The sequence below is a fragment of the Podarcis vaucheri genome (genome assembly GCF_965113315.1).
Source record: "Podarcis vaucheri genome assembly, chromosome: 1".
Classification (NCBI taxonomy): Eukaryota; Metazoa; Chordata; class Lepidosauria; order Squamata; family Lacertidae; genus Podarcis; species Podarcis vaucheri.
In genome coordinates, this window is record NC_138759.1 from 112,061,256 (window position 1) to 112,073,984 (window position 12,729).

Here is a 12,729-nt window from a genome sequence, read left to right on the forward strand (position 1 = left end):
TCAGACGCAGCTTCCGATTGGCTGCAGGAGCTTCCTGCAGCCAATTGGAAGCTGTGCCTTGGTTTCCGAACGTTTTGGAAGTTGAAAGCAACCAGTGTGACAGCCAGTGAGCTATCAGGCTCAATTTAGTGTGTTGATTGCCGCATATAAATCCCTAAATGGCTTGGGACCCAATTACTTAAAAGTGTGTCTTCCCCAGTATCAACCATATTGGACCCTATAATTTGTAGATGAAGCCTTGTTGCTGATGCAGCCATCGGGGCCTGCTCAGTTGGCGTTGACCGATGACAGAGCCTTCTCAGTGGTGGCTCTCCATTTGTGGAAAGCCCTCTTTGGTGAGTTTGTCGCCACCATTATTAACTTCCAGCAATTGTAAAACATTCACGTTTACCCAGGCCATTGGTGGCTAAAGAATACTGCTCATGGCAACCCTGAGATCACTGGATAAAGCAATGTTTTTAACCGTAACTGTTTTTAGAATGTCTTGACCGTTTTTAAAATGCGTTTTGAAATAAATTGGTGTTGTGTTTGCCATCCTGGACTCCTTCGGGAGGAAGAGCGGGATTTAAATCCAATAAGTTTCTCTCTCTCTCTCTCTCTCTCTCTCTCTCTCTCTCTCTCTCTCTCTAACTCCTATGTTTTGTGTCTCCTAGCACTTTTTTATACATGGGACACAACTGTAATTAAGAAGTGCAGGATGAAAAGATGGCGCAATCAGTGCTGGTACCACCAGGACCTGACAGCTTCCGCTTTTTCACGAAAGAATCGCTGGCAGCTATTGAACAACGCATCGCTGAGGAAAAAGCGAAGAAGCCCAAACAAGAGCGCAAAGACATCGACGACGATGAAAACAAACCAAAACCCAATAGTGACTTGGAGGCTGGCAAATCACTGCCCTTTATCTATGGAGACATACCTCCGGGAATGGTGTCGGAGCCCTTGGAGGATCTCGACCCATACTACCTTAATAAAAAAGTGAGTCTTTGCTGTGAGTTTAGTGCAAGCCCCACCGGAATGTGATGGGATGGAAATCCTGCAACCTTTCGGCTGAATGCTTTTTAGCCCGTGCAACTTACTGACCCTTATTATCCAATATGTTCTGTTTTTCTTAGTTGACTTCACTGATGCTGCCCATAAATAAGTGCTACATAGTAGTGTTTATAATATTCCCCTCCTCTACATTTGCTTCAATTTTATTATATGATGCTTGGCAATTGTTGCTTACATTATCTTACACCTAGAGAAGGGCTTGAAAAATGAATGAGTAAAGGTTTTATTAACTTTGCTGCTAGCAGCACATCTTCCTTTAGTAATATTTTTTTTAATTATTAAATACATTTTGCAATTGCCCTTTGGCTCCTTTATGTCATTTCTCTACAACAAGGGTTTTTACACTGCATATTTTGTTTTTGAGCTGTCCAGTCTTCAGCAAGGTTTGATTTTATTTATTTATTTGCAAAACAATTCTGTACCTCCAACATTAAGAAAAACTAATAATACCATCGTGGTAAATAGCATAGCAGTAGCTGTGGAACAGGGACGCGGGTGGCGCTGTGGGTAAAACCTTAGTGCCTAGGACTTGCCGATCGTCAGGTCGGCGGTTCGAATCCCCGTGGCGGGGTGCGCTCCCGTTGCTCGGTCCCAGCTCCTGCCCACCTAGCAGTTCGAAAGCACCCTTAAGTGCAAGTAGATAAATAGGTATCTCCTTTGTTTAAGAGTAACCCTTTGGAAACTAATTAGTCTCTTGAATTATTTGTTCAACAATACAGAAGCTGGGGGAAAAGAACAATGGCAGCCCCACTTAGGGTGGTTGTTGCTTGTTGGCTTGTATGTATTTCTGCAACATGTCATCGACACAAAAATAGTGTGTTAGTATTGGATGTATACTGCACCATCCATTTGCCATTTTGCTTTCATAATTGTTCTGCAATATTGCCATATAGAGGGGCACTCTTGTTCTATAGCACAATGAAAATAGGACAATAGAAACTCAGAATATATGTGGTATGAAAAGTTATAGGAATTTAGCAGGAAATTATGAGACATGCACCTATTGCAAACAAAGCCGCTTGATTGTTACAAGCTTGGTGGATCAGGGGAATGCTGTTGATGTAGTGTATTTTGATTTCAGTAAGCCTTTTAAAAAAGTATCCCATGATATTATTGTTGAGAAGCTGGTAAAATGTGGGCTGGATGAGGTAACTGTTTGGTGGATTTGTAGATGGTTGACTGACCAAATGCAAAGAGTACTCACTAATGCAGGCATGGCCAAACTTGGCCCTCCAGATGTTTTGGGACTACAATTCCCATCATCCCTGACCACTGGTCCTGTTAGCTAGGGATGATGGGAGTTGTAGTCCCAAAACAGCTGGAGGGCCAGTTTGGCCATGCCTGCGCTAATGGATCCTCATCATCCTGGGGGGAAAGTGACAAGTTGGGTGCTGCAGGGTTCTGTCCTGGGACATCGTTGTTCAACATCTTTATAAATGACTTGGATGAAGGAATTGAGGGGATGTTCATCAAATTTGCAGATGACACCAAACTGGGAGGGGTCACGAATGCCATGGAAGACAGAATTGGGATTAAATATGACTTTAACAGATTGGAGAACAGGCTGCAAACTAATAAAATTAATTTCAGTAGGGACAAGTGTAAAGTTCTACACTTGGGAACTTAGATGGTCTTCAGCAGCCTCACCTTTTGTAGCTCCCCCAAACCAGGAGCTGAAGCTGTTTTCCTCTCGAAACGTTTGTATGAGGAAAGATGGGGAGAAAGTGGATGAGGCTTGAAGAATAAAACACCTGCGAGAGGGAAAGATGTTGTGAAAAATTAAGTTCAAACATTTGGGGCTCAGAGATGATCAGAAGGAGCAACCTCTACAGAAAGAATCCTTTATACGTCCAAGGATTCAGATTAGGCCACCTACTTGCTAATCCTGTGGCCCTCCTGTTTTAAGTGAATGGGTCCAGCTTGCCTGCTTACACTTCCTCAGGGATTTGCAGGGCTCCTGGTCACATCATGGCTGTCTTCAGAACAAGAGGGAAGGGCACTCCTTTCACCTCGCCCTGTCCCTGAGCAGAGAGGAAGCCCTAGTTCCACCTCACCCCAGATATGTGTATTCAGGATCAAACCTAGATGTCCCTTGGAACTCAGGGAATTATCGCTTGCTGAAATCAAAAGGCAAAACTTGGTGTAAAGTTTTAACTGCAGATTTCCCACCCACCCCTTCACTGTTTCTAAATGAGAAGGCATATTTTTTTATTTTAAAAAAATGTGATGGAGCTGTTATTGGAGGATTGTGAATAAAATATAAATGGTTACTTGATTGCTGTTGATGGCTAAATGTAGACATGAGAGCACAAGCAATTCATAAAAAGAATGAAATAGGAGGAATAAATGTATTAGCGACGGCGAAAACCTGGCAGAGAAACAAAACTTGCAATCTTGGCAGGCATGAAGGAAAACAGCCATTGTAGTTATGCAAGTGTCTACTCTCTTGTCGGGGGAAAGACAAATATCTCAAGTGCTTCCTATAGCATGTGATAGTAAAAGCAAACCAGCCCTTGTGGCCTGAGTTTGTGAGGTACGTTAGACTTGAACACGTGCAAGCAATTATTCTAAACTCTTCATATTTGAATGCATTGCTACAGCAAAGCAGATGTCACTGAAGGTGTGAGAGACAGCTTACCAGTTCATTCCCTCTCTTTTCTGTACAAAACGAGGATTGAAGGTTTTAACTGCAGTTAGAAAAACAAGCTAAGCACTTGCACCCTAATGCAGTCAAATATGACTTTGCTTCAAAGGCAGTGGGACCTTACAGCGGAATCCTAAACAGGTATACTCAGAAGTAAACCCCATTGCGTTCAATGAGACTTACTCCCTGGGAAGTGAGTTTAGGGTTCACTCCTAAGCACACTTACTGAGCTGTAAGCCTCACAGAGTTCAGCAAACTTCTGAGTAAACCTGCAGGCGGATTCTGTTGTTAAAACACATAAAACTGCAAACCTGAAGATGTTGCAAAACTGCAGGCCTGAAGTTGTTGCTTAGGAACACAGGGAACTGACTTTTACTGAGTCAGAGCACTGGTCCATGCAGCTCAGTGTTGTCTACACCAACTTGCCAGTGACTTTCCAGGATTTCAGACAGGAGACATTCCTAGCCTTATTGTGGAGGACGCCAGGGATTGAACCTGGAACATTTTGTGTGCCAAGCAGATGGTCACCCACTGCCAAGCTACCGCTGTGCAGTTGTAGGAAGCCATTTCCAAGCATCAACAGGGCCTATGATGTAATAGCAATGAGGGGGCCGTAATAACAAGCTGTATCCATTCTGAATCCTCATGCTGTTCTGACCAAATGCCGCACTGGTCTACCTGCATGCAGACTAATCCTTTCTTAAAAACAGCAACAGCTGTCTTGCAAACAACTGCAAGGACAGAGCCGGTAAAAGCCAAATCCAGTTCTCAGGTGGAGGCTCCATCTTTAAGATTCACACACAGTGGTCTTTCAGGTCCTGGCTGGAAGTTAAATCCAGTGCCGTGCAGCCAATTGCCACAGAGGGTTAAAGGTAAAGGGACCCCTGACCATTAGGTCCAGTCATGACCGACTCTGGAGTTGCGGAGCTCATCTCGCTTTATTGGCCGAGGGAGCCGGCATACAGCTTCCGGGTCACGTGGCCAGCATGACTAAGCCGCTTCTGGCGAACCAGAGCAGCGCACGGAAACACCGTTTGCCTTCCCGCCAGAGCGGTACCTATTTATCTACTTGCACTTTGACGTGCTTTCAAACTGCTAGGTTGGCAGGAGCAGGGACTGAGCAACGGGAGCTCACCCCGTCACAGGGATTCGAACCACTGACCTTCTGATCGGCAAGTCCTAGGCTCTGCGGTTTAACCCACAGCGCCACCCGCGTCCCTGCCACAGAGGGTTACATAAGAATATAAAAACAGAAGAGCCCCACTGGATCAGGCCAATGGTCCATCCAGACCAGCATCCCGTTCTCACTGTGGCCAACTAGATGCCTATGTGATTCCCAGCAACCAGTATGCAGAAGCAGTTTGCCTCTGACACAGGAGGTAATATAGCCATTGATGGCCTTACCCTCCACAGATTTCTCTAATCCCATTTTAAAACCAACTTGGTGTCAATCACTAGGTGTTGTGAAAGCAGATTTCATAATTTCACTATACGCTGTGTGGTGATAATACTCCTTAAGTATTAAGCTAGTCGTGACTAACGTAAATTCATCGTTTTCAACTGATCTAACTCTTGACTCTGACTTTTGGGCTGCAGCCCAGGATGCTTAAAAGTCACCGGGTCCTTGCATTGTTTTCCATACCAGGTGTCGCGAAGGAGAACAGCGATATTACATTTATATTTGTAAAGTTATTTTTAGGCTGCCTTTTTAGGCATTGGCCCACGCATAAAAACACAATGCATCTGAAAACAAAAACTAGGTGTTTTAAATGGCAGCAGTACAAAATTGTTTTAAAATATAGGCCACTTTAGAAAACAAAATAAAACGGCAGTGTGGATTCTAGCAGCTAAAAAAGTATGCATTCTTAAAAAAAAGGTTTGTAGGTTAAAAAATATATAGGCCTAAGTATGGGGGGGCAGCGGAGTCTGAAATAAATAGTTGGTTTTTTTATTCACCAAGATTTGCAGAGTTAAAGCCATGTGAACTTTGAGGAGAGAGCATTCTCCTTCTACATGTGACCAGAAGTCTGGAGAATAGTTTTGTTGTTTAGTCGTCTGAGTCGTGTTGGACTCTTTGTGACCCCATGAACCAGAGCATGCTTTGGAAGCTCTCACTTTCTTCTCAAAGCTTCTCCTTTTTTATGTCCATGGAGTTTTCTTGGCAAAATACTGGAGTGGTAGTGGTTTGCCAGTTCCTTCTCCAGGTGGATCACATTTAGTCTAAGCTCTCGGCTATGACCTGTCTGTCTTGGGTGGCCCTGCATGGCATAGCTCTTAGCTTCTCTCAGTTACTCAGGCCCCTTTGCCACAACAAGGCAGTGATCCATGAAGGAGTGCAGTGCTAAATCATGAAGTTCAGGAGCTCATCATGACAGCTTCCGTAGCCAAGGAAGCAGCAGCGTCACATGAGGACAGGCAGTGGCATCCTCCTGCAGTGGTGATGCCACTGGTGAGGATGGATGGGCTGAGGTGGCAGTGAGGTTGGAGGAACTCTGGGTTGCTGTGATTGGCCCACAGGTAAATGCAGCCCTCCCCATAGTGGTGAACACAGTGCTACTGGGAGTATCGCTGCCACTGTTCCGCCCTCATGTGCTGCTGCTGCAAGGAAGTGCTACCGTTTAAACTGCCCCCATGAAGTTGAAACCCCAGCAAAGAAAAGAAGTATCCGTCCTCTGCTTGGTTATTTTTCTCATTCATATTTGCTCACTGTGTGTCAATCTGTCACAAGCCTCATCAGTGTACCCCCATTCATTGACCAGAGCAAGGAGGGTCTGTTAGTTACTTTGGTGCTGCGGTGGCAGATGATATCAGTGCTCCTACTCTCAGGAGGGGAAGGCCTCTAAAGAAGAGAAGTCGTAATGTTCTTGTAGGTCGGGCAGAAAAAAAGCATCTGCTGTCCAGATAGTTTTATACAGTTGGTGTATGATTGATTAGCTGAATTCGCCTCAGATCAAGTGTTAAAATGTGTGGCACTATTCGCCACACTGCTTGGCAGCTTTGTGAAAGTGGCCAGCTTATAAATGGTCATTTACGCTCATCAGGTAGCAGATCTCGGCCATCCTGATAATTCTATGTAGTAGATAGCAGACATAAGCCGCCTTCCGTTCTCCATTCTGTGTAGGTTGCCAGCATTTTAAAATTTCATCTTAAGAGGGAATGTGACTGGAGCTCACCCAGTTATGTGATAAGGAAACAGAATTCATATTCTGAGTCCTTGAATATTTCTAAAAGAACCCAGAGCAGGGTCCAGGATAGTGTTCATAACAAAACACTCCCAGAACATTATTTTGCAGCAAAAGCCCCTTAACATGCTATATAGCTTAATGCTTAATTAACCCGGATGCTGCGAGAAGTGTTTCTTCTAATCCACAAGACAGGAGGTTGCTTAGGCAACCAGTCTGACTTGATATCTGGTATACCAAAGAAGCCATCGCAGAGTGAGGACCGGTCATTTGAATGCAGTAGATAACAGGCAAGATTAGGTGTTAACGCTGCTTGGGAATTTTAAGAAATCTGTATGTGTTCAGGAGGCCAGGCATCTCTCGCATGTGCGTATGCACTGCTCCAAAAGTCGCTGCACCACATCAGTTACTTCAGCAAAGCAGCCACTTGAATTGCCTGTAGGGCAAATTCACGCAGGTGAATGACTTCAGTGTGACCCCTCCTGTCCGTTCCTTTCTGGGAAAATGAATTGTGTGAATATCAGCTGAGGAGATACCCAGCGGTTTCACAAAAGTGGCCCTGCAGCCCTGGATATTGCAGCAGAATTATACCCTTTCCCTGCACCAGGCATTCCTTCAGGTTGGAGTACAACCAGAACAGGCAACGTGTAGGTTCAAATGTGCAAAACTTTTGAACCTAAACATTAACACACACACACACACACACACACCATTCTTTTTTTTTACACATTCACTTTTTTGACACATTTGAACTTGAGCTTCCTAGCTGTTGAGAGCCAAATCTTCCTAAAAGTTGATGTCGTAACCTTTCTACCTAGCCGGGTGGAGCTGTTCGGTTGCAGTGCTCCACAGAGCAAGGTCTGCCCATTGATCTCATTCAACTTAGCTGTGCCCGACTCTGAGTAGGACCAGGCTATTGGGGAAGAACGGCTGAATGGCTGAGGCTGTTACCTGCCTGCAACACACTTCTGGTTCCATCTTTGCAAGAAACTGGTCTGCAGTCATAATGGTAGGAGGAAGCAAAACACCCTTCTCCACGGTGGCCCGAGGGCCTGGGCTTCGTGTGGTGTGCCCCAAATCTCCTCCCCCTTTTAAAAAACTTTTTTAAAACAAAGTTTATATGGCAGCTGGGTGCATTGCAAAGTGCAGTGCTGGCAAGCCACCCACCACCTTAATTTCTCAGAGCTGTAATTAGCATATGCAAATTTTATGCAATTTTCTGTTACAGCCCAGCCAGCCAAAATCTAATTCCTAGTATTGGCTGGGAAGAGCTGATGCCTGCCTTGTATGTCTGGCTGTGCAGAGGAAAATGCCTTGAGACTGAATCCTGAACCTGATTGGTTGAGTAGCTTTATGGAAATCATGGTATTAACTGAATTAGATAGGGAAGGTTTTCTTTTGTGTATACTGTTCTCTAACCAAGCTTCTGTGTCTGTGTTTCAGTGCCTGAGTGATAACACAGGTCAATGTTACATGCCGCGAATCAATTCTTTCCCCATTCTCTCTGTCCCTTTTTCTTCCAGACATTTATAGTATTGAATAAAGGGAAGGCGATCTTCCGATTCAGTGCCACTTCCGCCGTGTATATGTTAACTCCATTCAACCCTCTTAGAAAAATAGCTATTAAAATTTTGGTACATTCATATCCTTTTCAAGTGGTTACTTCACAACAAGTGAAACGGTGCTATTCTGTTTTTTTGGTGTTACGGTTCTTTCCAGGCATTTGGTCCCAGGGAGCCCATATAATCACAACATGCCCCAAGCAGCTGCCTTGTTCTTTATAACGGTAAGGATGGCCCTGGCAAGCAGGGGAACAGAAGGGAATCAAGTGTGGCAAGAAGTGTTGGCTTGCTGTTGAATTTACTCTTGGAATGCCAAGAATGCAACCTCTACCTTTCCGTTTTGCTCTAAGTGTCAAATGCACAAATGGGTATACTTGCGTTTGTTGGCTAATCCAAGAAAATTCTTAATGAGCAAAGCTGTGTGGAGAAGGGAGCAGGATTGGAGGGAGACAAACAGAAGCATCTCACGAGTGACAAATTCCAGCGCTGGAGGGGATTCCAGTTCCATTTTTTAATTCCCAGTTTTCAGGTAACCAGAGGAGACCTAACATCCTTAAACTCGCATGGCTTGGCAGAAGCACTGACTGCTTCTTTGTTCTTTAGAACCGTCACACCAAAACAGGTGTTAAAGTGAAGGGGCTGGAGTATTTCTAAGTCGAAAGCTAAGGAGATCTGAAGCATGTCCTGGGAATCCCTTGCACACTACTCTGAGGAAGGGCATGATGCAAATGTAATAAATGAACATCTAAATATGCATGTATGCGTCTTCCGTGAAATAAAAGAGCTCTACACATTCCTTAGTTTATGGTGCCATCCTGTGGCCATTGAGAGCCTATCATGTCTAGGTAATTAAACAGTATGCATTTGTGTGGGGATGTTCCCTTAAGTTATTGAGCCTTTGAATGACAGAGGAAATAATTTCTATTGCGAAGGTGAAGAGAACAAGTTATGTTCAGTGTTCATAGTGATGTAAACCTCAGATCATTTTGAGTGGGGCTCTTGCTTAGCCTTTTCCTCACCCCCCATGAGTGGAAGCCCAGTTTTCCCATATGGCAGCTTCCCTGGTGATCCATTGACAGCAGTCGAGATGGGCTAAAGCCAGCAAAACATTTAGTGCTGTCTCCCTAAAGAGGCAGCAATTGCTGGCTTGATCAAACAATCACACCTGGAGTATCTAGAATAATGTGTATATATGGACATAGGAAGCTACCAGGGCACTGGTCCATTTCGCTCATACTGAGTGGCAGCAACTCTCCAGAGTCTTTTCCAGTTGTACCCAGAGATGCTGGGATTGAATTTGGGCCCTTTTGCAGCTGCTTCCCCGTTGGCTTTTCCATTGTTTTCGCAAACAACAGCAAGAACAGAAATCCCTACCTTATTTTGGAACCTTGCCGTGTTTTGAACATACTACAAAATCTACCTTAGATGAGATAAACTTTTGATTCACATTTGAAACTAATTGTCAGGTGGCAAATGGTAACCTACAGCATAGACATACACAGAGTTCAGGGAGCCTTCATCTGACCTCATCATTTCCTGCCTAATGTTCCATATTCTGAAACATCATTTTGAAGTTGCCTGCCACTTTGCTGAGCACAATAATGCTTAGCGGTGTCATCACCGTTTAGACTTCCATTTGCATCTTAATATTATACCGGCCACCCACATCCGACTCAAACCACTTGTTTCTACTTCTGATCCAGAAGTAAAATGGCTTTATCCTTCCTTCCTTGAAAAACAACAGCAACAATTTAATATTTCAGAAAGGCTATTAGAATGTCCATCAATCCACCTATTTTCTTTTAAATATGGAGCGATAAGTGAGGAGGTTATGTGATGTTCCCCAAGCATCATAAAAACCACAGGAAAGATTAATGATACTGGAAGTGAACCAGAATGTACTGTTGATGTAATCAATTTTTCTTATGATGAGTTCTCAAAGAATATGTTCCTTAACAACAACATACATTATTCAGCATGCTTATTATGTGCACTATTTTGACCAACTGTGTATTTATGACCATGAGTAACCCTCCGGACTGGACAAAGAATGTAGAGTAAGTTAAGTCTAATCACTCTTCAGTGTGTTAATGAATATATAATGCATGTTTATATATATATGTGTGTGTGTGTGTGTGTGTGTGTCATCCAAGGGGCAGTTCTGTTGGCAAGAAACCAACAATGCTGCTTCTTGTTACACGGGTTCCCACATTATGCAAGCATGCATTTGTGCCCAAGATTGACCCCCTACTTGTTCACATTTTACACTTTTAAGCTAAAACAGAACTCAAGTTAAATGCCTGACTGGACCATTTTCTGTGCTCAAGAACTGATCTTCGCTTCCCTCTGCCTATTGCTATTTCCCAATTCAAAAGGCAATTAAAATGCAGAATGTTGATAGAATCAGATTTGTAATATGGTACCCAGGGATGTAACAACAGTCATGTGACTTCTTTCAGTTTGGACACAACCCAGTGTGGGTGGGAAGGTAAACCCCACACTTGCTGTCTGATAACAATGGCATGTGGCCAAAGGTTGCAGACAGCCAGCTACAAATGCACTCTACAAAATGTCAGATCAAGCAGAAACTATGCCACTGAAATTGGCAAGTGAGGAAAAGCTCCAGGCTAGAGGGGAGATCAAAGCTGAACACTCAAGGAAGGAGGAGGAGCAACCTGCCCTTCTTTGCACACTGGTTTCCTTTTTCTTTTCTTCTTTTCTATTAAAATAGAATGGGAGAAATTTATTGGTTACTTGAGGACACATTGTAAACAAATCAAAACTAGCGGGATTGATATAAATGCCTGCAGTAAGAGATAATTAAGGGGAGGAAAAGGGGAAATTTATAAATATATTTGAATTGGATGTGCAGTAACAAAAAGATAGGAAATGGCCCCAGTCAAAGTCCAGCATTACCTGTTCTTCTGCTGAACCATCATGGCAACATCCACCCACAACGAAACAGCAGAAAGTGGTCTTATCCTTCTGAAGGGTCCTCCTCTATTTCAGACCCCAAGTATAGAATGACAGCCTTGGAAAGGGTCCAGGGAGGACATCCAGCCCCACTGCAAATCATACAACAATATAATTCCCTGGCCTGTCCTAAGACGGTTGGAGCATATAAAGCCAATCCTGGCCCAACTGAACTGGCTACCAATTAGTTTCTGACCCAATACAAAGTCCTGTTGTTGTTGTTTTTAGAAAAATATAATTTTATTTTTCATTTTCAACTTTTACAAACATTTTAGCCAGAAAAAACAAAGTCTTTACAAATCTAATTTACCTTCCCCTCGACTTCCATCTGTTCTGCACACCTGTTTTTGCATCTTCTTAGTAGCTGAGGAAGAAGTGGTGAAATTGACCAGTAAGAAGACATGTAAACAGTAGAAGCCAACCAGTCAGTCTTCTCCCTCCTTGCCTATGTGACTTTGATCTCTCCCAGCTTTCTGCTACTAATGGTGGTGGTGAGGGGAAGCCTTAGGAATCCTGACACTGTGAGCATTGCATATAAATCAGCTCTGCTTTGTGCACCTGGGTTGTCATCCAGAGACAGAGCTCATAGCTTTCCCTTTGGAAAACAATTCTTGCTATTCCACTTTAGGCTTCTGACATCTCCCCCTCCCCCCGATTTTATAATTGTCTGTTTTCTGTTGGGAATATTTTGTTGAAATCATTAATACTTGTTTTCTGTCAACTGTTGCACTGATATTTTCTTCAGATACACATTCACGGGAATTTATACCTTTGAATCACTAATAAAAATTCTTGCAAGGGGCTTCTGTTTAGAAGAGTTCACTTTCCTCCGGGATCCTTGGAACTGGCTTGACTTCACTGTCATTACATTTGCGTAAGTATTTGTTTGCAGTATTTAAAGGGGGGTGTTGTTAGTCACTGGTTACCTCAAGTTGAGACAGGGAGGGAGAACCTTTAGAGAAAGAGATATACAGTACTGTTGATTTTTAGCATCCTGTGCTGCAAAGCCATATTAGAATTTCTGCCATTTGTATTGTAACTAACTCTGGCTTAGCCCTCTTAGAATCATAGAATCATAGAGTTGGAATAGACCACAAGGGCCATCGAGTCCAACCCCCTGCCAAGCAGGAAACACCATCAGAGCACTCCTGACATATGGTTGTCAAGCCTCTGCTTAAAGACCTCCAAAGTAGGAGACTCCACCACACTCCTTGGCAGCAAATTCCACTGTTGAACAGCTCTTACTGTCAGGAAGTTCTTCCTAATGTTTAGGTGGAATCTTCTTTCTTGTAGTTTGGATCCATTGCTCCGTGTCCGC

General features: G+C 43.6%; 1 protein-coding gene across 2 annotated transcripts in view; it reads left to right on the forward strand.

Annotated features, from left to right (window-relative positions):
• Positions 1 to 12,729, forward strand: part of LOC309540018 (sodium channel protein type 2 subunit alpha) — a 94,740-nt gene that overhangs the window by 36,432 nt on the left and 45,579 nt on the right. For both annotated transcript variants that reach the window (XM_082236594.1, XM_082236595.1), the window contains exons 2-5: positions 654 to 975; positions 8,400 to 8,517; positions 10,405 to 10,495; positions 12,157 to 12,285. In XM_082236594.1, the coding sequence (XP_082092720.1) occupies positions 706 to 975; positions 8,400 to 8,517; positions 10,405 to 10,495; positions 12,157 to 12,285 (608 nt within the window). In that variant the 5' untranslated portion in view covers positions 654 to 705. The remainder of the gene's footprint in view (positions 1 to 653; positions 976 to 8,399; positions 8,518 to 10,404; positions 10,496 to 12,156; positions 12,286 to 12,729) is intronic.